We start from the raw sequence: 25,599 nt of genomic DNA, 5'->3' as shown, positions 1-25,599 counted from the left end.
GAAGAATTGCCATAAGGTGCTCATAGTATGGAAGAAGTGCCACCATGGGCCCATACTGTGGAAACACTGCCACAGTGGGCCCGAATATGGATGAAGAACCAAAAAGGGGGCCCAGACTTTGGAAGAAGTGCCACCACAGGTTATGATTAAGTGCCACCATGGGTGTAGACTATGGATGAAGCACAAGTAGGAGCCCAGACTATGGCAGAAGTACCACCATGGGCCCAGACTATAGATGAAGCACCACCAGGGGCCCAAACTATAGATGAGCACCAACAGGGGCCCAGTCCATAGAAGAAGCACGTCCAGAGGCCCAGACTATAGCTGTAGCACCACTAGGACCAAGACTATGGCTAATGCACCAACAAGGGCCCAGACTATAGATGAAGCACCGCCAGGGGCCCATATTACTCATGACCAAATGGTGTTGGATCTAGCCCTGATCTCTTGACTGGGTGAGAGTACTCTGCTTGATTCAGAGACTCTGTCCATCACCACCCCTTGTTGTAAAATATTTTGTCCACCCTAAGCGTGGAAGGGTATACTCAGATGTGAGTCCCTTGCTCATTGCACCATCAGGATTCAAGCAAGCCGGGCCGAAGACGCCTGAAATGGCAGAAACCGGTCCCCGGAAGCTTGTTTCCTTCCCAGTGTAAGAATTGGCTTTTGTAGTCTGGTCTGCCCTGTTCCCATGATGCACTGGGCCAGGGACAGACTGGTTTGCATACAGCCAGGTTCTGAAACTGGGATGGTGCAATGAGCTAAAAAACGGTGTTGGATCTAGCCCTGATCTCTTGACTGGGTGAGAGTACTCTGCTTGATTCAGAGACTCTGTCCATCACCACCCCTTGTTGTAAATTATTTTGTCCACCCTAAGCGTGGAAGGGTATACTCAGATGTGAGTCCCTTGCTCATTGCACCATCAGGATTCAAGCAAGCCGGGCCAAAGACGCCTGAAATGGCAGAAACCGGTCCCCGGAAGCTTGTTTCCTTCCCAGTGTAAGAATTGGCTTTTGTAGTCTGGTCTGCCCTGTTCCCATGATGCACTGGGCCAGGGACAGACTGGTTTGCATACAGCCAGGTTCTGAAACTGGGATGGTGCAATGAGCTAAAAAACGGTGTTGGATCTAGCCCTGATCTCTTGACTGGGTGAGAGTACTCTGCTTGATTCAGAGACTCTGTCCATCACCACCCCTTGTTGTAAATTATTTTGTCCACCCTAAGCGTGGAAGGGTATACTCAGATGTGAGTCCCTTGCTCATTGCACCATCAGGATTCAAGCAAGCCGGGCCGAAGGCGCCTGAAATGGCAGAAACCGGTCCCCGGAAGCTTGTTTCCTTCCCAGTGTAAGAATTGGCTTTTGTAGTCTGGTCTGCCCTGTTCCCATGATGCACTGGGCCAGGGACAGACTGGTTTGCATACAGCCAGGTTCTGAAACTGGGATGGTGCAATGAGCTAAAAAACGGTGTTGGATCTAGCCCTGATCTCTTGACTGGGTGAGAGTACTCTGCTTGATTCAGAGACTCTGTCCATCACCACCCCTTGTTGTAAATTATTTTGTCCACCCTAAGCGTGGAAGGGTATACTCAGATGTGAGTCCCTTGCTCATTGCACCATCAGGATTCAAGCAAGCCGGGCCGAAGACGCCTGAAATGGCAGAAACCGGTCCCCGGAAGCTTGTTTCCTTCCCAGTGTAAGAATTGGCTTTTGTAGTCTGGTCTGCCCTGTTCCCATGATGCACTGGGCCAGGGACAGACTGGTTTGCATACAGCCAGGTTCTGAAACTGGGATGGTGCAATGAGCTAAAAAACAGTGTTGGATCTAGCCCTGATCTCTTGACTGGGTGAGAGTACTCTGCTTGATTCAGAGACTCTGTCCATCACCACCCCTTGTTGTAAATTATTTTGTCCACCCTAAGCGTGGAAGGGTATACTCAGATGTGAGTCCCTTGCTCATTGCACCATCAGGATTCAAGCAAGCCGGGCCGAAGACGCCTGAAATGGCAGAAACCGGTCCCCGGAAGCTTGTTTCCTTCCCAGTGTAAGAATTGGCTTTTGTAGTCTGGTCTGCCCTGTTCCCATGATGCACTGGGCCAGGGACAGACTGGTTTGCATACAGCCAGGTTCTGAAACTGGGATGGTGCAATGAGCTAAAAAACGGTGTTGGATCTAGCCCTGATCTCTTGACTGGGTGAGAGTACTCTGCTTGATTCAGAGACTCTGTCCATCACCACCCCTTGTTGTAAATTATTTTGTCCACCCTAAGCGTGGAAGGGTATACTCAGATGCGAGTCCCTTGCTCATTGCACCATCAGGATTCAAGCAAGCCGGGCCGAAGACGCCTGAAATGGCAGAAACCGGTCCCCGGAAGCTTGTTTCCTTCCCAGTGTAAGAATTGGCTTTTGTAGTCTGGTCTGCCCTGTTCCCATGATGCACTGGGCCAGGGACAGACTGGTTTGCATACAGCCAGGTTCTGAAACTGGGATGGTGCAATGAGCTAAAAAACGGTGTTGGATCTAGCCCTGATCTCTTGACTGGGTGAGAGTACTCTGCTTGATTCAGAGACTCTGTCCATCACCACCCCTTGTTGTAAATCATATTACTCATGAAGCACCACCAGGGGGCCAGACTAAGGATGACGCACCACTAGGGGGGCTGACTATAGAGGAGGCACAGCCAGGGGGCCCACACTATAGATGAAGCACCGCCAGGGGTCCAGACTATACATTAAGCACCACCAGGGACCCAGACTATACATGAAGCACCGCCAGGGGGCCAGACTATACATTAAGCACCGCCAGGGACCCAGACTATACATGAAGCACCGCCAGGGGGCCAGACTATAGATAAAGCACCGCCAGGGGGCCAGACTATAGCTGCAGCAACGCCAGGGACCCAGACTATAGATGAAGCACCGCCAGGGGGTTTATACTATAGATGAAGCACCGTCAGGGGGTCCAGATTATACAAGAAGCACCGCCACGGATTTACTATAGACAAAACATCACCAGGCGGGCAAGAATATAGATGAAGCACCGGCAGGGGCCCAGACAATAGATGAAGCACCACCAAGGGGCCAGACTCTAAATGAAGCACCTCCAGGGGGCTCAGACTAGAGATCTAGCACTGCTAGGGGGCAAAGACTATAGATGAAGCACCGCCAGGGGACAAAGACTATAGATTAAGCACTGCCAGGGGCCCAGACTACAAATGACCTCCAGGGGGCTCAGACTAGTGATCTAGCACTGTCAGGGGGCAAAGACTATAGATGAAGCACTACTAGGGGGCCCGACTATAGATTAATCACTACCAACATCCGAAGATTGTAGACGAAGCACCGCCAGGGGCCCAAACCTTTAAATGAAGTACCGCCAGGTGGCCAGACTATAGGTGAAGCAGTGCCAGACTATAGATGAAGCACCGCCAGTGGCCCAGACTATAGCTGTAGCACAGCCAGGCGCTAAAACTATACATGAAGCACCGCCAGGGGTCCAGACTGTAGATGAAGCACCGCCAGGGGGAAACATGGCTGACTCTGGAGTCCACTCCAGACATACTAGCTGCCCTCCCCTCAGACTATAACATTTTGAATTCCAACCGGCACTCAGGCAAGTCGGTGGGGGCGTGGCAGCCATCATACATAAGAGACTCAATAGTACCTTCAGGCCCTCTTTGGAATTGGAGTCCACTGCGGGAATTATCGTACTAGCACTGATTTATCGGCCTCCTCAGTCTATGCCTTTCTTCCCGCTCTTACTTAGCGAACAAATGGCTAACCTCCTAACAAACCACTCCAGGGTTTTACTTATAGGGGATTTGAATTACTGGGCCAATGACGCACATGGTGGACCACAAGCAGTAGAACTGCTTGAATTACTCTCCAACTTGAATCTAACCCAGATTGTATCTTCCCCTACTCATATTGACAGGACATGTAAATCATATCTTGGAAACCCTAAAAAACAGAGTTGTAATTAAAAAAACATACTCATTCCCCTACACCGGGACAAATAATATATACATATCACACCCAAACTCTCTATATCACCAAAACAGTACTTAAATAGCTGTTTCCATGTCTTGCTTAGTCTAAATTTACATTGAAGCTTCAGTTAGGAGCTGTAATACACAGCTTAATTTCATGATCTATACATACAGCACATAATTCCATCACATACTGGAATTATGTGCTGTATGTACAGATCATGGAAACAGCTATTTAAGTACTGTTTTGGTGATATAGAGAGTTTGGGTGTGATATGTATATATTATTTGTCCCGGTGTAGGGGAATGAGTATGTTTTTTAATTACAACTCTGTTTTTTAGGGTTTTCAAGATATGATTTACATGTTCTGAAGATGGTCTCAACAACTCAAGACTAGAGACCGAAACGTCGACACACGCTTTGTCTGCTCAACTAATAGACTAACTGTGAATAGGCAGATAAGCGTACACAATTGTTATAGAGAAGTTTCTTTTGATTGTTATTCTCGAAATGTCCTTCTTATAACATTGCTATCTATTTTGTACCCTTTTTTAATTCAAATTTGAGTATTAAATACGAACTTTTTTCATATAGACCCTTTATCTCTCTTTTTCATTTGGATCACTTATGGTGACTTATCTATATTGACTGAATATTTGTGGTTGCTGTTCTGCACTATCGGCCCCATGTGTGTAAGGCCGCCAAGTATTGTTTGAAATTCTGTCTTTATTGTATAGCAACAAAATCCCTGGAAGGTATCTATACCCTACCATATCCTTTGCCCAAACCCTCATGGGGTATATTGGGTTGCTCACTTTTTGGTTACTAGACCATAGATGAAGCACCGCCAGGGGAGTCGGACCATAGATGAAGCACCGCCAAGGGGGCCCAGACTAGATGAAGCACCACCAAGTCGCCAGACTATAGATGAGGCACCGCCAGGTGGCCAGACTATAGATGAAGCACCGGGCCAGACTATACATGAAGCGCCGCCAGGGGGCCAGACTATACATGAAGCACCGCCAGGGGGCCAGACTATACATGAAGCACTAACAGGGTCCGGACTGCAGATTAGGCTGGATGAAGGACATCGTGGTCAGACTGGTATGGCAAAATCAATAGGCTTGCCCTATTTATTGTGAAAAAACATGTTAAAGGCCGAAGGTCTTAACCCCTCCCATGCTGGTGACGGAACCGCTCGGTCACCAGCCACGGACGCGCTGTGCTGATGACGGAGCGTTTCCATCACGGCCCGCTCGGCGCGCCTGCGCGGTGCGGATTCCGCGCCTGCGCTGGATGTTCTGTTGAGCAGGCGGGGCCATGACGGAACCGCTCCGTCGTAAGCGTAGCGCACCCGAGGCGCGTGACGGAGCGGTTCCGTCACGAGCCTGGGAGCGCCGCGCGGCCCCCCCACCCCCCTAGCACTGTGGAGGAATTGCCGCAGCAGCGAAGGGGTTAAAGAGTGGATTGTTATTACACTAAATTAAAGCCTGTAGGCAGTTATTTTGTTACAGGGGATCTAACAGATTACCGTATTGGTTGAGGGCTTGGAGCTTTTTACCCACTTTGGCAAACACTAGGGTTAGAACAATTGCACTGTGCAAATCCTTGTTGGTGGAGGGGGGGACTTGTACATTTTTGTCAACTGCATTTTTTAAACCCTTGTAGTTTTATGACTTTATGCTGATGGTCGCCTAAAAGGAACGTCTATGCTCAGTACAGTAAGCCTTACTTAGGGTGACTAGCTAACAATAAAGGCTATAGGCCCAATAGGTTTATTGGGAAAAGTTATGTCAGATGCCATAAGTCTAATCTGTTTATTATTTAAAAAAATGACAACAAAGGCACTAGCCCTGAAATATATTGTAAAAAGCATGCGTTAAAACCAATAGGGCTTTAAATGTGTATTTGGTGGATATTCTGCCACATGGAATCTCACATACTACTTTAGTATGTTTTGTTGTTGGTTACTTTGTTTGACAAAGCCTGGGGTAGAGGATCTGCACAGTGATCATCTCTTCTAAAACCTCTTAGCGGGCCTGGCAGGTGTAATAATCTGCAACGCCCTTTGCCCTTTTTAAAAACATTTACATATAGACACATATTCCAACACAATTCCCCTGGCCGGAGGAACAAACGGGTCGCACTCCTGTGGTCGTTTTGCAATTTTTGTTTATTTTTTCTTTACATTCTTCTCAGTGTGGCAAAGGGCGAAATAACGATCTACGCGTTTCGGTATATACAAATACCTTGCTCACGATCAACTGACCGCTTGCCACCAACTAACACATATAATCAAATTCATATTACATCACTTCCTGTTTGGTGATACAAGCACCCCATTGCATTTTGGGGGATTTCGTTTTTGTTTTTTTACATTATTCATCTAAATGAGATCCTTTATGGCCCACCATAAGTAAAAATATTTTGAGTAAAAATATTTTTTCAACCATTTTGGATGCCAAATCCTTAGCATCCTCAACACAATCAATGACCATCTAAAGTACTGCAACCTCTTTAGTTTCAACAGACCTCAGCGAAGGGGAACAAGGAGTACCATTGGATATGGGCAAATTATCTTTTTTACGGGACATGCGTCTTGTCCTGAAACAGAGACAATGGGAGCAAAATCAAATCTCCCATCAACAGCAAAGAGGAAGAGGGAGAGGATGCAAATGGGTCCCAAGAAACCGAAAAGAAGGGGAAAAAGGCGCAAGCGCCAGTGTGAGCGGAAAAATAGAAACGGAGACCTGGAGCATGCTCCAGAGGAAGTACCAATAAAGGATGAGCTCCAGGTAGTGAATCTATCCAAAAGAGCTATATCAGAAACAGAGACAACGTTAATGAAAAAAGGAATTAACTTTTGTTCCACAAAAAAATGGATTTAGATCAATTGAGAATAGATCTCTACCTTTATAGCCGAAAAATCAAATGGGCAAAATTATTCGCAGAGAAGGAAGAACGAAAACAAAAAGATACTAAAGAAAAGGAATCAATGGTTGCCTTACTGGCAAAGGACACAGAGGGTTTCATGAGTCTATTGAATTTAAATGCAGAGGAGAGTCAGGAGATCCCCCTGGAGTGGTTTGTACGCAAGAGGGGGCTGGCCTAAGTGGCAGAAAAACAAAATCAAAGTTTTACCCGCAATTAACTCCAGGCAATAAAATCAACCTATTTCAAGAAGCTGTTACCCAAGACCTTTATAAATTAAAGGGCTCAAAATACAGAGACAACCTAACGAGGAAAGAAAGGGAATCACTGGCAGAACTAACATCTGATAATCAAATCGAATACAAAAAACAGCACATGTGACTGAAGCACACCGCCAGTTAAGGGACACAAAATATTATGACAGACTCAAAAAAACAACAACAATGGAAATCAAAGAAATGTTGGATGGAAAACTTTTGGAATGGACAAACAAAGGCTAAATTGATGAGGAGGAAAGGAAGTATTTAACAGTAACTCATCCAGTAACAGCGACAATATATATCCTGCCGAAAATCCGTGCGGACCAAGAGATGCCACCTGGACAACCAATCTTATCGGCAAAGGATTCTCTTCTAGGACCCGTAGCAAAATATATTGATTATTTCTTAAATCCATTTGTAACACAGCTGAATTCTTACACACAGGACACAAGTGATTTGCTAAGACGCCTACAAAACACCCCTTGGCAAGAGTCATATAAATTTGTAACAATGGACGTCATATCCCTTTACACCAACATAGGGAATGACATAGGCCTCAATGCATGCAAGTTTTTCTTACAGGAGAGGAAAATATAGTTCAGTGAGCAAAATCAAATGATCTGGGATATGATCTCAATATGCCTGACAAAAAACATCTTTGTATTTGGAAACTAAGTATATCGTCAAAATAATGGGACTGCCATGGGATTCTCTTTTAGTCCCAGCTACCCCTGCTTGGCAATGGGATGGTGGGAGAAGGAGGTGGCATGGAATATCAAAAATGATCAAGCACTAAATAAAATCATCAGTTGGACAAGATTCATTGATGATTTATTCATCGTTTGGGATGGCAGCAGAGAAGAGTTCCTGGAATACTTTGAAATCATTAACAACAGCATTCCTAATCTAAAGTTCAGCCTTGAAATAAACAAAGAAAGAATAGTATTCCTTGATACGGAAATCTATATAAAGGAAAATCAAATTCAGACTACGCTGCATCGCAAAGGTACTGCAACAAATGCCACCCTTGAAGCAACGAGCTTCCATCAACAATCATTAATCTCCAGCATCCCATACGGGGAATTACTAAGAATCCGATGCATATGTAGCGAAGAAGAGGAGTGGAGAAAACACAGCGCTGCAACTTCGGAAAGGTTCAAGCGGAGGAAATACAATAATGGCATAATCAAATAATGTTGGGATCGAACTAATGAAAAAACAAGAGAAGAATGTTTGATCCAAAAACAAAAGGAGCCACAAAAGGAGTCAGAGCCGGTGAGATTGATAACGGACTACTCAAATGAAAGTAAGGAAATTGCAAGCATCTTAAAACGAAACAGGAAGTGTGAGAAGTTGGCCTGGTAGGGGATGTTTCCAATTCTGGAACCACCTACTACCTGACCAAACAATCCCTTATGGTGTCTGGTTGTAAGTCAACCTTATTAGACAAGCTATCCTAGGGGTAGCATGGACTAAGCAGCCTAAAGGCTTAACTTAAGAGGTCGTGTTAAGCGAGCTGTTTTACCACATACAATCCTGTAATACCAAATGAAAGGACACCACACAAGTATATATTATAAAAATATATGTGTTTATTACTAAAAACAATCCCCAGTATTCTTTATGAATAAAGGGGCACAAGCGTTAAATCAAAAGCACTGTTTAAACATACAAAGTTGCACAATTATGGATGAGGGCAGCGGGCCACTCAAACCATATACTAAACAAGTGGTATAAGAGATGCCACTCGAGCAGTGGTTAGGCCTAGGGCCTGGGGAATCGCTGGGAGCAGTCAGGACAAGCAATGCTGAAGTCGGGAATGGCCCTCGGGATTCGGGAGATGTGCGGAAAGCGCACGCACGCACCAATGTTAACCAATGGTGCGTAAAAGTTGTAAAGTTAAAGTTAAAGGACACTTCCGCTGAACCTAGAGGAACAAAACTTAACACACAGACCCTAGAGGTGTGCACCAGTGTGGGAACACCGGCGGAGCAAAGTTACCTCACCCACAGGAAGTGGGTGCACAGGGTCGAAGTGGCGTCGGGTTCTGACTCGCAGGCTCTTGGTGCTTGAAGCTGAAAGGGCTGCAGGCGGGTTAAAGATGAAGTGTCCGGTGGAGTCCAAGGGTGGACTCAAGTTGTAGAGTACCTGAAAGCAGAGGGGACAGAGTCTGGGTCACTCAGCAGTGACCAGGGTGGAACCAGGACGGAACCAGGCAATGTCGGGCGCAATCAGGTGGTCGTCGAGGAGCTTCTCTCCGCTGTCACGTGGGCTCCGGGGCATCTGCGACGTCCAGGAGCAGGTCATGATCTGTCCCACGCAGGCTCTCACCGTCGGTGCAGTCGGCTTCAAGTTTGGAGCAAACAAGCCTTGGCAAGAGCAATCCACGCGGGATCGGAAGATTGCTTCTCACTCGGACCAGGAAGGTCAGAGTCGGGGCTCCTTTTCAGGGGAGCTGGTGTGGATCTGGAGCAACCAGATTCACGAGTCTTCTTAGTTAGTTCGTCGGCACAGGGACCACTAGCCGGCTGGCAAGTGACCGGGCCAACGCGTTGAGCCAAATAGAGCCAAAGGGCCCCACGCAGCACTCGTCGAGTGTGGAGGGCTGAACTTCGGCTCAGGAGCAGCTCAGGGTGGGGGCTTCTCAAACCCCGGTGCACAGCTTCGAGGATCACTCGTGGGCTGCACGGTCAGCGTCTCGTGGTCAATTCAAGATGGCGTGCCCCACGCTTCCGGTCGCCTCCACGGGTCTCAGCTTTGCAGGGACTGTGGATCGGGCTGTTAGAAGGCAGGCAGGCTTGATCTCGTCGATCTCAGTCGCTCGAGTTCCGGCGGGAACTGCAACTAAGTAGACGTCGAGGGCTGGATGGTGCCTGCTGCTGCAGGGTGGTCACTCCTTGACCACAAGGGAGATTCTTCGGGCTTCCACGTTGAGATGGAGGGCGAAGGGTCCAGAATTTCGTTTCAAATGTTTCTTCCAGGAAATCTGATGTGCATTGGCACTGCTCCCACTCTTATTCGAATCTGGGGGGCGTGATTACCTGCTAGGTCCCCTCCTATGGGTGGGACCCAGGAAGTGGGTGGATACACCCCCTTCCTTTGATCCAGGCCGCCCTGGCACGAGGGCTGGAGTGCCCCAGAACCGGTTTGGCCGGATTATGCAAGGGGCAGCCTTGTGCGCCCCAAGCAGTGTCTGGTTTCTTTCAAACCTCCCTGCTACAATACACTATCTCCTGTCTGGAGGGCGGTGACACCCTCCTGTGACAGGAAACCCTTTGTCCAGGACCCATTTGGTCGAGTTTCGGTCAACTGCAGGGGTCCAGACATTTGTCTGTGGCAGAGGCATCCATTTTGTGGATCTTAAGGTCTTTGGAGAAATCAACCGCATTAAAGTAAAGTAACATGTCTTACCCCTCTAGAGGGGTGGAATGCCATCCCCGTCGACAGAACTGGCGAGGGGATGGTATTCCAAATCGTATGACACCTTACACGACATGTTTTGATAAAGCCAAACCAACGTTGCTATTTAACCGCGAGGATTATAAGGCACTTAAGAGTATATGGTATGGCATTATCCTGAAACAGCTTAGGGATTTGTTCCCGACAGCTGCAGACAGGCTCAGCTCATGCTAGAGCTCCATCTCACATAAAACCACGCACTCAGCCTCCAGGATTGATGAGGCCTTCTATAGGAGTGGCTCACAGGTTTACATGTGTCCAGATATAGGTTTAGATATAGGTATACTATATCTAAGCAAGGGGTGTTTACACCACCTTACCCCAGCTGAGTGATCAGCCAGTTGTGTCAATTTAAGAACCAGCCAGGGGTGGCAAAAGATATGCTGCAGCCCCTGGTAGGCCTTGGTGGCCCCTATGCCCTGTGCACCTATAGTGCATTATACAGGGGCTGACAAGGAGTCCATTTCCAATTGGTATGTGCCTATAGCACATGTGTCAGTAATTTAGTGAGAGAACAGCAGGCTGGGGGTCTGATCAGCAGGCCCACAGCCTCAGTAGTCGAAAACCAGTGAAGCAAAAAGCAAAAATTTGGGGTGACCATAGGATAGCAGACCCTACTCTCCTACACAACCCCCCCCCCAAACGCAGGGACATTAAACTAACCTTGACCAGATAAGTCTTCATGTTCTAAGTGGAAGTACCGGGAGAGACCATCTGCATTACCATGGTCAGTCCCTGGGCGGTGCTCCACTGTAAAGTCCATCCCCTGTAGGGAAATGGACCACCTGAGCAGTTTGGGATTTTCACCCTTCATCTGATTAAGCCACAAGAGGGGCTTATGGTCTGTTTGCACCAGGAAGTGAGTTCCAAACAAGTAGGACCTCAACTTCTTTAATGCCCAAACCACAGCAAAGGCCTCCCTCTCAATGGCTGACCAACGTTTTTCTCTTGGGGTCAGCCTCCTGCTAATGAAAGCAATTGGCTGGTCTTGACCATCTTGATTAAGTTGTGAGAGCACAGCTCCCACCCCAACTCAGAAGCATCTGTCTGTACAATGAACTGTTTGGAGTAGTCAGGACTCTTTAGGATAGGTGCAGAGCACATGGCCTTCTTCAGGTCTTCAAATGCCTTCTGACAGCTAACTGTCCACTGAACCTTTTTTGGCATCTTCTTGGATGTCAAGTCATTTAATGGTGTCACTATAGACCCATAGTTCTTCACAAACTTCCTGTAATACCCAGTCAGGCCCAAGAAGGCTCTGACTTGTGTCTGTGTAACTGGAGGAGCCCAGTCCTGTATGGCCTGGATCTTGCTTTCCAGTGGCTGAACCTGGCCTCCACCTACTAGATGGCCCAGGTATACAACCTTACTCTGCCCTATCTGGCACTTAGTGGCCTTGATAGTTAGGCCTGCCTTCTGCAGGGCCTCCAAAACTCTCTTCAGGTGGATCAGGTGATCCTCCCAGGTGGAGCTAAAGACAGCAATATCATCCAGATAAGCTGCACAAAAGTCATCCAACCCAGTAAGGACTTGGTTCACCAACCTTTGGAAAGTGGCAGGTGCATTCTTCAACCCAAAGGGCATTACCACAAACTGATAATGTCCACTAGGGGTAGAGAATGCTGTCTTGGCCTTTGACTCCTCAGCTAGTCTGATTTGCCAGTAGCCAGCTGTCAGGTCGAATGTGCTCAGAAACTTGGCAGAAGCCAATCTGTCAATGAGCTCATCTGCTCTTGGAATGGGGTGAGCATCTGTCCTAGTGACAGCATTGAGACCCCTGTAATCCACGCAAAACCTCATTTCTCTCTTTCCATCTTGGGTATGAGGTTTTGGCACCAGGACTACTGGGCTGGCCCATGGGCTCTCTGATGGCTCAATCACTCCAAGCTCTAACATCTTTTGCACCTCAGCCTTGATGCAGTCTCTGACATGGTCAGGTTGCCTGTAGATCTTATTCTTGACAGGCAGACTGTCACCAGTGTCCACAACATGGGTACACCAGTCAGTCTGGCTGGGTGTGAGTGAAAACAAATGCCTGTGGGCCTGCAAAACTTGTCTGCAGTCCATCTGTTGCTGGTCAGTGAGGCTGCCTGCCAAGGCTACTCCATCAACTGAACCATCATCAGGGTTCTGAGAAAGCAGGTCTGGGAGAGGGTCACTCTCTTCCTCCTGTTCCCCATCTGTGGCCATGAGCAAGCTCATGTCCTCCCTGTCCACAAATGCTTTCAAGCGATTCACATGGATTACCCTGTGAGGGCTCCTGGGTGTTCCAAAGTCCACCAAGTAGGTGACTTCTCCCTTCTTTGCAATAATAGGATAGGGTCCACTCCATTTGTCTTGGAGTGCTGCTGGAGCCACTGGCTCCAGTACCCATACCTTCTGTCCTGGTTGGAACTCTACCAGCACAGCCTTTTGGTCATGCCAAGCTTTCTGTAATTCTTGGCTGGCCTCCAGGTTTTTAGATGCTCTTTCCATGTACTCAGCCATCCTGGAGCGGAGACCAAGTACATAGTCCACTATGTCTAGTTTGGGTTGTTTGAGAGGTAACTCCCATCCTTCTTTCACCAAACACAATGGACCTCTCACAGGGTGGCCAAACAAAAGTTCAAAAGGGCTGTAGCCAACCCCCTTCTGTGGGACCTCTCTGTAAGCAAAGAGCAGGCAGGGTAAAAGAATGTCCCATTTCCGCCTGAGCTTCTCTGGTAATCCTTTTATCATGCCTTTAAGGGTCTTGTTAAATCTCTCCACAAGCCCATTGCACTGTGGATGATATGGGGTGGTAAACTTATAGTTTACTCCACATTCCTTCCACATTGCTTTCAGATAGCTGGACATAAAATTGGTGCCCCTATCTGATAGTACCTCCTTAGGAAAGCCCACTCTTGAGAAAACTGCAATGAGGGCCTTTGCCACCACAGGTGCTGTGGTGGTCCTTAGGGGAATAGCCTCTGGATACCTGGTGGCATGATCCACTACCACCAGTATGAATCTGTTCCCAGATGCTGTTTGGGGGTCCATTGGACCCACAATATCAATTCCAACTCTCTCAAAGGGGACCCCCACCACAGGTAGTGGTATTAGGGGGGCCTTTGTTGTGCCACCTGACTTACCACTGGCTTGGCAAGTGACACAGGAGCGACAAAACTCCTTGACATTCTCTGACATGTGAGGCCAGTGAAAGTGTGAGACAAGCCTGTCCCACGTCTTGTTCTGGCCTAAGTGTCCTGCAAGGGGAATATCATGGGCCAAAGTAAGAAGGAACCCCCTAAACTGCAGAGGTATAACCAACCTCCTGGTCATGCCAGGCTTGGGGTCTCTAGCCTCTGAGTAAAGGAGTCCATCATCCCAATACACAGTATGGGTACCTTGGGCATCCCCAGCAGCCTCAGCAGCAGCCTGCTGTCTGAGGGGTTCAAGGGAAGGGCAATCTAATTGAGCCTGCCTCAGGTCTGCCCTTGAGGGTCCCCCTGTCCCCAGAAACTCAACCTGGTCAGGTTCAAGCTCCTCAGAGACAGTCTCCTCTTGGACTGCAGAATCAGTTTCCTCTGAAACCTGATCCTCAACCTGGGGCAAGGTGGAAGGCTGGGCCTTTCCCCTCTTGCTCCTTCTCTTGGGTTGTGGCTGGTCTATTGTCTCAAGATCCACCACTGGTTCAGGAAGGCACTTCTTAGCCTGAGCCCTTGTCATGGCAAGGACAGGCTCTGAAATCCCTAGCATTTCTGCATGAGTCCTGTACTCCACTTCTGACCATGCTGAGCTTTCAAGGTCATTGCCTAACAGACAGTCTACTGGTAGGTCTGCACTCACCACAACTTTCTTTAGGCCATCAACTCCTCCCCAGGAGAAGTTCACAACTGCCACACTATGGGAAGTAGTGGAGTTGCTTGCATTGGTTACTAGGTAGCTCTCTCCTAGTACAATCTGTCCAGGGTCCACAAAGTCAGGTGTCACCATGGTGACACTGGCACATGTGTCCCTGTAGGCTTGAGCCAGTTTCTCATTAATTAAGGGAGTCTGCCTGTATTTGCCCAGGTTAGTGGGGCTTACTGCAGTGGGCAACTCAATGTCCACATCATACAGGAGAACTGCCTGTGTAGGGATTCTGACTAGGCCAGATCCTACTTCAATACCCAGGGTCAACCCAGCTACACCCTTGGACTGTGTTCCACCACTGCTTACTGTACTTGGGGTTGCAGTTGCTTTAGGAGCTGTAGTGGTGGGAACTGGATTTGCCTTGGTGCACTCACTGCCCCAGTGTGAAACTGATTTGCAGGTATTACACCAAGGTGTCTTTGGACCTTTGTTCTTCTTCTTCTTGTTACCATTTTGGGAACCACCCTCCTTACTATTAGTTTGGGGGCCTGAAGACTTCTGGTCTTTTTCTTTATCTTTCTGATTCTGATTACCACCCTTCTGGTCTGTTTTCTTCTGGTCACCACCTTGGTTCTGGGGTTTCTGCTTAATCCTTGTTCTGACCCATTTGTCTGCCTTCTTTCCCAATTCTTGGGGAGAGGTCAGATCAGAGTCAATAAGGTATTGATGCAACAGCTGGTTTGTACAGTTATTAAGGATCTGTTCTCTCATCATAAGATTGTACAATCCTGTATAGTCTGAAACTTTACTTCCCTGCAACCAACCCTCCAAAGCCTTAGTGGCACACTCAACGAAATCAGTCCAGTCTTGAGTCTGTGCTTTTTGGGTGTCTCTGAACAACAACCTGTATTGCTCAGTGGTTAGGCCAAACCCTTCAATAAGAGCACTCTTCAAAACAGAGTAGTTTTTGGCATCCTCAGGTCTAACTGTGAGGAGCCTGTCTCTCCCTTTCTCAGAAAAGGAGTACCACAAAATTGCAGCCCACTGATTCTCAGGAACCTGCTGTACCATGCAGGCTCTCTCAAGAGCAGTCATCCATTTGTGGATGTCATCCCCTTCTTTAAAGGGGGGCACAATTTTGGTCAGGTTTCTATTGTCATAGGCCCTGTCTTTTTCTCTTGGAAAATTGCTGCCACCAGTGACATCTAAGCCACTTAATTTCTGCTCTCTTGCCAAGGCAAGTCTAGCTTGAGCCAAGGCTACCTCCTCCCTCTCTATCTGGAGTTTGACAGCCCTCATTCTGGCCCTATGCTCTAGCTTTTGAGAAGCACTCATGCCTCTCTGTGATTCTCTGGAGGCACTAGAAACATGAGAGTCCCCTGAGGGAGATCTCACTCTTCTGTTGCCTGGGAGAATAACATGTTGGGTTCTGGGGAGGTGCTGGCCCTCTCCATTCCCCAGTAGGTCCAAGTTGGCCTGGCTAAGCCTGGCAACTGGAACCTGGCTACCCTGTTCCTGAACTTCTAAGTCCTCAACATCTGAGTCCTCATCTAAGTCATCATCATCCTCCTCTTCAGGGGGATCAGTTACAGGGGGGTTCCCTCCATTTCCTGTTTCTAGGGAAGCTTCCTTTGCCTTCTCTAAGTCATCCTGTTCTAGGATTTCTACCAGGATTTGGCAGGTGGGGCTTCTGCCCCTTTTTAACCCTCTTGCTTTGCACAAGGCAATCAAGTCTCTACGGGTTAACTTGTCATATCCAAAAGTTGCCTGGGTAAGGTCAACTGTCACAGGAGTAGACCCTGAGGCTTTTCCTGTGTCAGACATGGTTACTAGTGAGGTGTAAGTGGTGCACTTACCTACACTAAGTGTTTTCCTACTGTACCTTGCTAGTGAGTTGTAGTCAGGGTGTGCTAATCCCTTTAATCTACAACTACTAAGTTCATTAGAACTTAATATGCTAAGCTTTTGATTTATATGTACCTAGAGGTACTTGATGTGATCTTTCAATTTGATATAAAGATTGCAATGGTAAAACAACAGCAAGCTCAAATCCGCACCGCTGCTCACCAATGTGAGAAGTTGGCCTGGTAGGGGATGTTTCCAATTCTGGAACCACCTACTACCTGACCAAACAATCCCTTATGGTGTCTGGTTGTAAGTCAACCTTATTAGACAAGCTATCCTAGGGGTAGCATGGACTAAGCAGCCTAAAGGCTTAACTTAAGAGGTCGTGTTAAGCGAGCTGTTTTACCACATACAATCCTGTAATACCAAATGAAAGGACACCACACAAGTATATATTATAAAAATATATGTGTTTATTACTAAAAACAATCCCCAGTATTCTTTATGAATAAAGGGGCACAAGCGTTAAATCAAAAGCACTGTTTAAACATACAAAGTTGCACAATTATGGATGAGGGCAGGGGGCCACTCAAACCATATACTAAACAAGTGGTATAAGAGATGCCACTCGAGCAGTGGTTAGGCCTAGGGCCTAGGGAATCGCTGGGAGCAGTCAGGACAAGCAATGCTGAAGTCGGGAATGGCCCTCGGGATTCGGGAGATGTGCGGAAAGCGCACGCACGCACCAATGTTAACCAATGGTGCGTAAAAGTTGTAAAGTTAAAGTTAAAGGACACTTCCGCTGAACCTAGAGGAACAAAACTTAACACACAGACCCTAGAGGTGTGCACCAGTGTGGGAACACCGGCGGAGCAAAGTTACCTCACCCACAGGAAGTGGGTGCACAGGGTCGAAGTGGCGTCGGGTTCTGACTCGCAGGCTCTTGGTGCTTGAAGCTGAAAGGGCTGCAGGCGGGTTAAAGATGAAGTGTCCGGTGGAGTCCAAGGGTGGACTCAAGTTGTAGAGTACCTGAAAGCAGAGGGGACAGAGTCTGGGTCACTCAGCAGTGACCAGGGTGGAACCAGGACGGAACCAGGCAATGTCGGGCGCAATCAGGTGGTCGTCGAGGAGCTTCTCTCCGCTGTCACGTGGGCTCCGGGGCATCTGCGACGTCCAGGAGCAGGTCACGATCTGTCCCACGCAGGCTCTCACCGTCGGTGCAGTCGGCTTCAAGTTTGGAGCAAACAAGCCTTGGCAAGAGCAATCCACGCGGGATCGGAAGATTGCTTCTCACTCGGACCAGGAAGGTCAGAGTCGGGGCTCCTTTTCAGGGGAGCTGGTGTGGATCTGGAGCAACCAGATTCACGAGTCTTCTTAGTTAGTTCGTCGGCACAGGGACCACTAGCCGGCTGGCAAGTGACCGGGCCAACGCGTTGAGCCAAATAGAGCCAAAGGGCCCCACGCAGCACTCGTCGAGTGTGGAGGGCTGAACTTCGGCTCAGGAGCAGCTCAGGGTGGGGGCTTCTCAAACCCCGGTGCACAGCTTCGAGGATCACTCGTGGGCTGCACGGTCAGCGTCTCGTGGTCAATTCAAGATGGCGTGCCCCACGCTTCCGGTCGCCTCCACGGGTCTCAGCTTTGCAGGGACTGTGGATCGGGCTGTTAGAAGGCAGGCAGGCTTGATCTCGTCGATCTCAGTCGCTCGAGTTCCGGCGGGAACTGCAACTAAGTAGACGTCGAGGGCTGGATGGTGCCTGCTGCTGCAGGGTGGTCACTCCTTGACCACAAGGGAGATTCTTCGGGCTTCCACGTTGAGATGGAGGGCGAAGGGTCCAGAATTTCGTTTCAAATGTTTCTTCCAGGAAATCTGATGTGCATTGGCACTGCTCCCACTCTTATTCGAATCTGGGGGGCGTGATTACCTGCTAGGTCCCCTCCTATGGGTGGGACCCAGGAAGTGGGTGGATACACCCCCTTCCTTTGATCCAGGCCGCCCTGGCACGAGGGCTGGAGTGCCCCAGAACCGGTTTGGCCGGATTATGCAAGGGGCAGCCTTGTGCGCCCCAAGCAGTGTCTGGTTTCTTTCAAACCTCCCTGCTACAATACACTATCTCCTGTCTGGAGGGCGGTGACACCCTCCTGTGACAGGAAACCCTTTGTCCAGGACCCATTTGGTCGAGTTTCGGTCAACTGCAGGGGTCCAGACATTTGTCTGTGGCAGAGGCATCCATTTTGTGGATCTTAAGGTCTTTGGAGAAATCAACCGCATTAAAGTAAAGTAACATGTCTTACCCCTCTAGAGGGGTGGAATGCCATCCCCGTCGACAGAACTGGCGAGGGGATGGTATTCCAAATCGTATGACACCTTACACGACATGTTTTGATAAAGCCAAACCAAAGTTGCTATTTAACCGCGAGGATTATAAGGCACTTAAGAGTATATGGTATGGCATTATCCTGAAACAGCTTAGGGATTTGTTCCCGACAGCTGCAGACAGGCTCAGCTCATGCTAGAGCTCCATCTCACATAAAACCACGCACTCAGCCTCCAGGATTGATGAGGCCTTCTATAGGAGTGGCTCACAGGTTTACATGTGTCCAGATATAGGTTTAGATATAGGTATACTATATCTAAGCAAGGGGTGTTTACACCACCTTACCCCAGCTGAGTGATCAGCCAGTTGTGTCAATTTAAGAACCAGCCAGGGGTGGCAAAAGATATGCTGCAGCCCCTGGTAGGCCTTGGTGGCCCCTATGCCCTGTGCACCTATAGTGCATTATACAGGGGCTGACAAGGAGTCCATTTCCAATTGGTATGTGCCTATAGCACATGTGTCAGTAATTTAGTGAGAGAACAGCAGGCTGGGGGTCTGATCAGCAGGCCCACAGCCTCAGTAGTCGAAAACCAGTGAAGCAAAAAGCAAAAATTTGGGGTGACCATAGGATAGCAGACCCTACTCTCCTACAGGAAGATTCTACAGTTAGATGATACTGCGAAGAAAATAATGGGACAACATCCAACAATAACTTATAGGAGAGCCAAAAACTTAAAGGCCCATTTGATTCACAGTCATTTTAAAGGAAAAAAAGAGAGAAGAATCATGGTTGAAAACCAAAGGCTTCGTAAAATGCTATGCATGCAAAGCTTGCCAGATTGCAAAACCAATAAAAGACGTACAAAAGGCTAATAATAAAACTTGGGAAATCAGAGAACTAATTACGTGCAAGACACAATACGTAATATATGTTGTGGAATGCCCCTGGCCACTAAGATACATGGGAAGCACTGTATGTGAGCTAAAGAAATTAATAATGGAACATATAAGTGCCACGGTACATCAAGATAGAACAAACGCAGTGGCAAAGCACATGGAACAACACCATCAAAATGATTGGAAGCAGCTCAAATTCTATGGAATCGAAACTGTCCCCAAGAAAGAACGTGGGGCAGATAGAGAAAAACTCTTAAGACAAAAGGAGTCTCACCACATTTTAAATTTACTAACATTAACTCTGCATGGTCTGAACCAATCGGAGGAACTGTACATTCTGTCTCTTCCAGTGCCACTCACATTCTGCTGTCCCTGGCAGCACGCTGCATGGGACAGTGGCTTCACTCGTTTGCGCTATTGACTCTCTTGCCCGGTGAGCAATAGCAGTTTGTCTGAAAATGAGTGTACTTCAGTGTCTGGGCTGGTGACCAGTCCTTTAGTTTTCTAATTCTTTCCTTTTATAGGTTTCCTTTCATGTATTTCCTTCTCCTTTTCTTGTTAAGAGCATCCTGTATATATAAACTGTAGGTTTTTGTGTCAATACATTACAAACTCTGGGTTTAGCAGTGACCTCTTTGATTGCATGCTAAATGCATGAGAATAGACTGAATGGTGTGAAGTATTTCCTGAACAAGTTTTGAATATAAAGTATTCCCAGAGGACACTTTGTTAGAGTTTCCATCTTGGATCAGTACAACGATGAAACATTATACACTTTAGCATTTGAAGATGGACGCAGTTTACCGAATAGCCATACTGCTATGGTATTGTGTATAGTGTAACATTGTTGCAAGATGGTCAACAACTTGGTTGTATATGTGGGAAGTATTTTGGGAGTTTAAAACAATGATAAATACCATTGCAAAGCAGCCGCTTACTGCTTTGTTTAGTTTTATTCTGTATTGCAAACATATGCCTACCAAGTTTAGGTAGCAGTATGTTTTCTTTTTCCTAGTTTTATGCTTTTAATTAATTCTTCCATTTCCTTGTTTACTTTGTGGGTCTGTTTTATTGTGGATGAGCGCATGGGTGAATGCAAGAATGAGTCAATGGGTGGATGCATGATGTAACAATCACAAATAATCCCCTTGGAAGTCTCAAATTTTTCAACTCAACTTCCCACGCCTTCAAACACCTCACATTCATTCACCCAGTCTTGAAAGATCCCAGTACTATGTAAACAATTTTATGTCTCCAAATGTACTATGACATTATATCTCATATTCATTGATCAGTAACTGTTTAAGCTCCCTAAGTATGCCAAAGCAGGTCCCCGCGACTTTTTTGATTTGGAGCTGAAAACTAAGACCCGAATCTACCCAGACTGTGCACACATTTCTACAGCACGTGCATTCATTGTTCGAGCTCTGGCTGACTTGTGTTCCCATCTCATATCAGCGAAAACCTCTTCCATCGTGAATCCGCCTGCCGGAGCCCTTAGGACTTTCCCGGGGGAGGGGGCAACATGCAGGATGAAAGGAGTGGACTCTGGCAGGTGGCCGAGCTCTAGCCGTGTCCGACCCTGAACAACATGCCTTCTCCCCTCCCCCCCCTTCACGTCTGCACCCATGGGCTACTCTTCGGGCCGTCTGAGGAAGTGTCCCGAATGTAAACATCAAGAACAAACTCTACAAATCTATTGATGTGCAAGGATTTCTAAAGCTCCCTTGGCGCACTTGGGGCATCGCTGCGCTATGCAATGATTTGTGTGAAACTCGAACACAGACACACACCTAATCTATTGAAAGTTACAGATAGCGCGCGATAAGATTCACAGCTGGAACATTTAACTTAAGAAAACATTACAAAAATACAGTTCAATTAAATGAATTACACGAGCGTGTGACCAGAAACAGGATACGTTCAAAAACATAAACATTCCAGTCTGAACTGAGCAGACACACTGCAGTTACCCCCTTATCTGCAGCCCAGTATTGGCGCTAAGTGTGCACATATTTTTTGTTTCATCTAAGGCCCGAATCATGGGTATCCTCAATTCTAAAAAACGACAAGCGCAGCCCCCACAAGCATCTACAGCATTTACCTTACGGGAACGAGCAGTGGCAGGCGCGATAATTACTAACAGATGGCGCCACTGCTCGCTCCCGCAAGGCAAACGCCGCACATGCACGAGGGCCCACTGGAAACAGTCCAGAACACTCACGAGTTTCCACAAAAGCCTGGAGCGATTTCAAGAGGTCCCTCCTAAGCAGCGCTTGCGCGCTGCGTAGGCGAGACCCAAAAAGGGACACTTAGACGGGTGGTGTATCCAATGCAGACCTTTCTGGAAGGCTCTGGGGTGTGTGATGCCTGCCTGGGTGGAACACGACGCACAGAGACAGGCAGGGCACCTTGACACGTCTGCTATGCTGAGCTAGGTTTTTGCAACTAGGAAACTTCACAAGGCGTTCTGGGGCCCTGAGCCCTTCAAGGGCAGCACTGTGTGTGATGAATAGACACAGCTCTGACGTCTTCAAGGCAGGCCTGCCACTCCACAGGTGGGTGTTCTGGTATGCTATGTTCTGTTGTGTGAATAGCGCTTTACACTCCCATAAGATCTCTTCAAGGTGCTGTAGAAGTCAGCAGGGGGCGGAAGAGAAAGAAACGAGGAAACAGGAGCGAGGAGAGGATGTGGCATTATGGAGGAAGGAAGAGGGTGCTTCGTAGGCAAAGTGGTCCCCCAAAAACACGAACCCCTCCCAGGACAGAGCGCTCTGAGGGGGCAGTCTTAGGCGCGTCCTGCAGGTATGGTGGGTGGGAAGAGTATTGGGAGGAGAGGACCTGGGGAACAAAGGTGTTTGTGAGGGAACAGAAGGTGTTGGGTTATTGCTACTTAGTGAAATTGCTCCGGATTGTTTACAGAGGGCGCGTCATAACAACATTTAGTCTGTTTGTAAGCACTGCCAGTGTAAGCTCTGACAAGAGGCACTGTTGGGATCTAGTGATGTGTCCAGGATCACAGTGGATTATAACTAGGGTCACATTCCAGAATAGGCAAAGTAGTCATGACCCCACTCTCTGGCAAACCAGCAGCAACGGGGATACTTAGGTTTCTAGCAGATGATGAGAGGTCCAGACAATAACATCTAAAAATACAAACTATTGTCAGATTCATTCGATCAGAGCTCTCCGGGCCCATACACGAATAACTCGTCCAGTCCGGGTATCTGTTGCGTTACATTCTTGCACTTGTTTAGTCCTGTTTATCCCAGAATAAAAATCAGGATTATACGTAGCAACATGCAAAACTAAAAACCTTGACTGTATATGCTACTCACGCATGGACCCGGAGTTCTGTTGGACAGACTCATGAAATCACCCTCCCCCCAACTTCAGATATAGTCGAATTATGTTTAGCAAGAGGAAGAGCATTTCTCACACAGTAGCTCAGTGGGTTGTATGAATGCTGCAGAGATGTGTTCCCCCCATAATTCAGTGCAATTTAACCTTTCATCCTTTCGAGAAGCTTGAAGTGAGTACCGCTGAGCTGGGCAGTAACAACAGCTTTTTTAGTCTGCTGGATAACTACAAGTTGGCAGGACATTATTTTTTATTAGTTCGACAGAAGCACACCAAGACTACGACTCCCAGAATGCACCTATTTTCACACTGTAGCTTAGGACTGGAACCACGATGCTTGGCAGACATGGAGTGTTCCTATCCGTGCTTTGTGTAACTGACCTGTGTGAGACTGTATCACCAGGAAATAGCACGGACAGAAGCAGTGCTCACAAAATTGCCGCGAAGAAGACGTAGTGCGGACGTCTGAGCTGTGCAGCGAGTCGTGCAAGGTCAAGGTGCACCACAAACAGCAGTGTCTGTTGAAAGAAGACAGCTGTTGGGTGACAAGATGTTCACTGAAATCTAAAGCACTGAAAAGTAAGGTGGGAATTGAGGTGATGAGTGAAGGGGAGGGTCCACCGAAAGCAAGCCAGGTGCTACTTCACATATCGACACCCTGGACAGCATCTCTGCACACCCAGATGAGGGTGCTCTAATAATTTATAGAACAACGAAGCGTGTTTTTAAAGTGGCGATTAGCCCTGTGCCGTATCTATTCTCTGTTATAATGAATACTGAATATAGCTCATATTTCAATCTGAATCGCCTCCCAGCGCTGAATGTTGTGGTAAACCGTAAATGACACATTTTATCTACCTCCGAAGGATGAAAAACTGAGTGAGTCCCACTGAGATTCAAACTTCAAAGCTTCGGGTTAAAAGAAATTCGAAGCAGGCGCATTGCCCCACTGGGCTACGGTGGCACTGCCTCAACGTAGTACTGCACGCCCCTACTCTTGAACAAATTAGACAATCAGGGGGAAACTACATGACCACACTATTCGAGGATCCATCACCATCCCAGACACACAACAAAGTTTACTACCTATACTCGTGCTTTCCGACGAACCCCTGTGCCGGAATCAATTACTTTATAATTGAGGCGCTCAGAAATCTTAAGTTTATCCTAGTATGTCATTCAGTCTGATTTGCATTCTGGCTCTTGTGGGTGGGTGTCACTACAAGTACCAGAATGCAACGTGACTCACGACCGCATGAGCTGCTGTGACGTGCCGCAGGGCACCTCGCGATCACCGGAAGAGCCAGGCACACAGCGGGAAGCGGTGAGGGTGCAGGGCAGCCTTACCTCGAGTGCAGCCTCCTGGTGCCGGGATCCGGGTGCTCGCTGTGCAGGAGAAGAGCCATGCACTGGACGAGGGAACACAAAGCTGCTGACACCCTTCCAAGCACTGCCCAGCCGAGGGTACCACAAACTGCAGGGGAAAGGCACAGTCCACCCGAAAACACGCAATCCAGGGGCCAGGACGCGTCTGGCTCCCAGTTCCTGGTCCGTAATGTAACTGTTCATGCTATGGCAGCTAGGAAGTGAGGTATAGAGTACACACAAACTGTGCACAGGCCCCGCCCCGCCGTGATGTCACCGCTGCTAACATTGTCAAGAGTGTGGGAGAGAGGCGGGGCGGGGGCTGCTCGGTTCTCTCTGTTTCTGCCCAGAAGGACCTCGATCTGTCCCCGTCTGATGAGCCAGCCAGCCAGACGTCCACAGCCCGCCCGTCCTCGGCGTGCAACAGCTGACTGCACAAGTAACGCCGGGGCTGCAGGGCGGGCGCCCGACCTGCTCGGCTCAGATTTTAGGAGGTTATATAATGCCCTGGGTGAGCCATGCCAGCGAAATATCCCCGCACAAGGCAGCCAATGGAATATTATTGCACTCGCTTCTTTCGCTTGTCTAAATCTCTGTGTGTAAATATAGCAAGTGTGGGACCAGCGGAAACATCCGTGTTTCTACCGATGTAATCAGCGTGTCTCGTGACTCCAAGATGCTTCTAGGAACTCCAGCTGACGCACGGTACGCCAGAGGTACTGCTGTGTGCACATGCCGGTACCTAGAGACTAGTCCCTAACTAGTGCCCTGCTCGCCCTGGGCATCCGCGCGCCTCTCATCTTGCCCCCTTTCCTCCCAGTCTTCTATTCTCCGCGCATGGACGCAGCCTCGGGGGTGGATTCCACTGTGCCAAGAATGCCCCTTGTGCCAGCAGTGTGTGTCAGTGTCCCGCATCTCTACTCAGAGTGGGGCATGGGTGCTGCTCAGATGGCGAGCAGGGATAACCCACGTGGCCTCTTGTTACAGAGATGGTCACACGTGTCTGGTTGCTGCTGATTATGCTATTGTCCTGCACGTGGCACTGCTTGCCATGCAAGGATTCCTGTCAATATGAAACTGATGCTGCAGGGCGTTCCAGGGGGTATGAGTCAGTCTGGCATGATCCTGCTCAGTGTGCGAGGTATGCTAACCAGTATGCCACATCTGGACCAGAGATGATGCTCTGAGTACCAGGATGCTTCATATAGTCTCAAGGATGCTGCTTAATCGGCCATGGAGCCGGCCACCCACCCAGGGTGCTGCTCAGTGTGCAAGGTATGCTTATCAACGTGCCACATCTGGACCAGAGATGCTGCTCAGAGTGCCACGATGCTTCATATAGTCTGAAGGATGCTGCTCAGTCGGCCATG

At 48.2% G+C, this 25,599-nt stretch overlaps 1 protein-coding gene across 1 annotated transcript in view; it reads right to left on the bottom strand.

Moving 5' to 3' along the window:
• The window catches only part of LOC144754272 (G-protein-signaling modulator 1-like), an 886,476-nt gene extending 862,038 nt beyond the window's left edge, over window positions 1-24,438 (bottom strand). Inside the window, exon 1 of the mRNA XM_078641903.1 lies at window positions 24,212-24,438. Within this exon, the coding sequence (XP_078498029.1) occupies window positions 24,212-24,270 (59 nt within the window). The 5' untranslated portion in view covers window positions 24,271-24,438. The remainder of the gene's footprint in view (window positions 1-24,211) is intronic.
• Between the last annotated feature and the right edge of the window lie 1,161 nt (window positions 24,439-25,599).

Source organism: Lissotriton helveticus, chromosome 5_1, assembly GCF_964261635.1.
Source record: "Lissotriton helveticus chromosome 5_1, aLisHel1.1, whole genome shotgun sequence".
NCBI lineage: Eukaryota > Metazoa > Chordata > Amphibia > Caudata > Salamandridae > Lissotriton > Lissotriton helveticus.
Note: the sequence above shows the minus strand (reverse complement) of the source record. Positions and strands in the feature narration are given on the sequence as shown.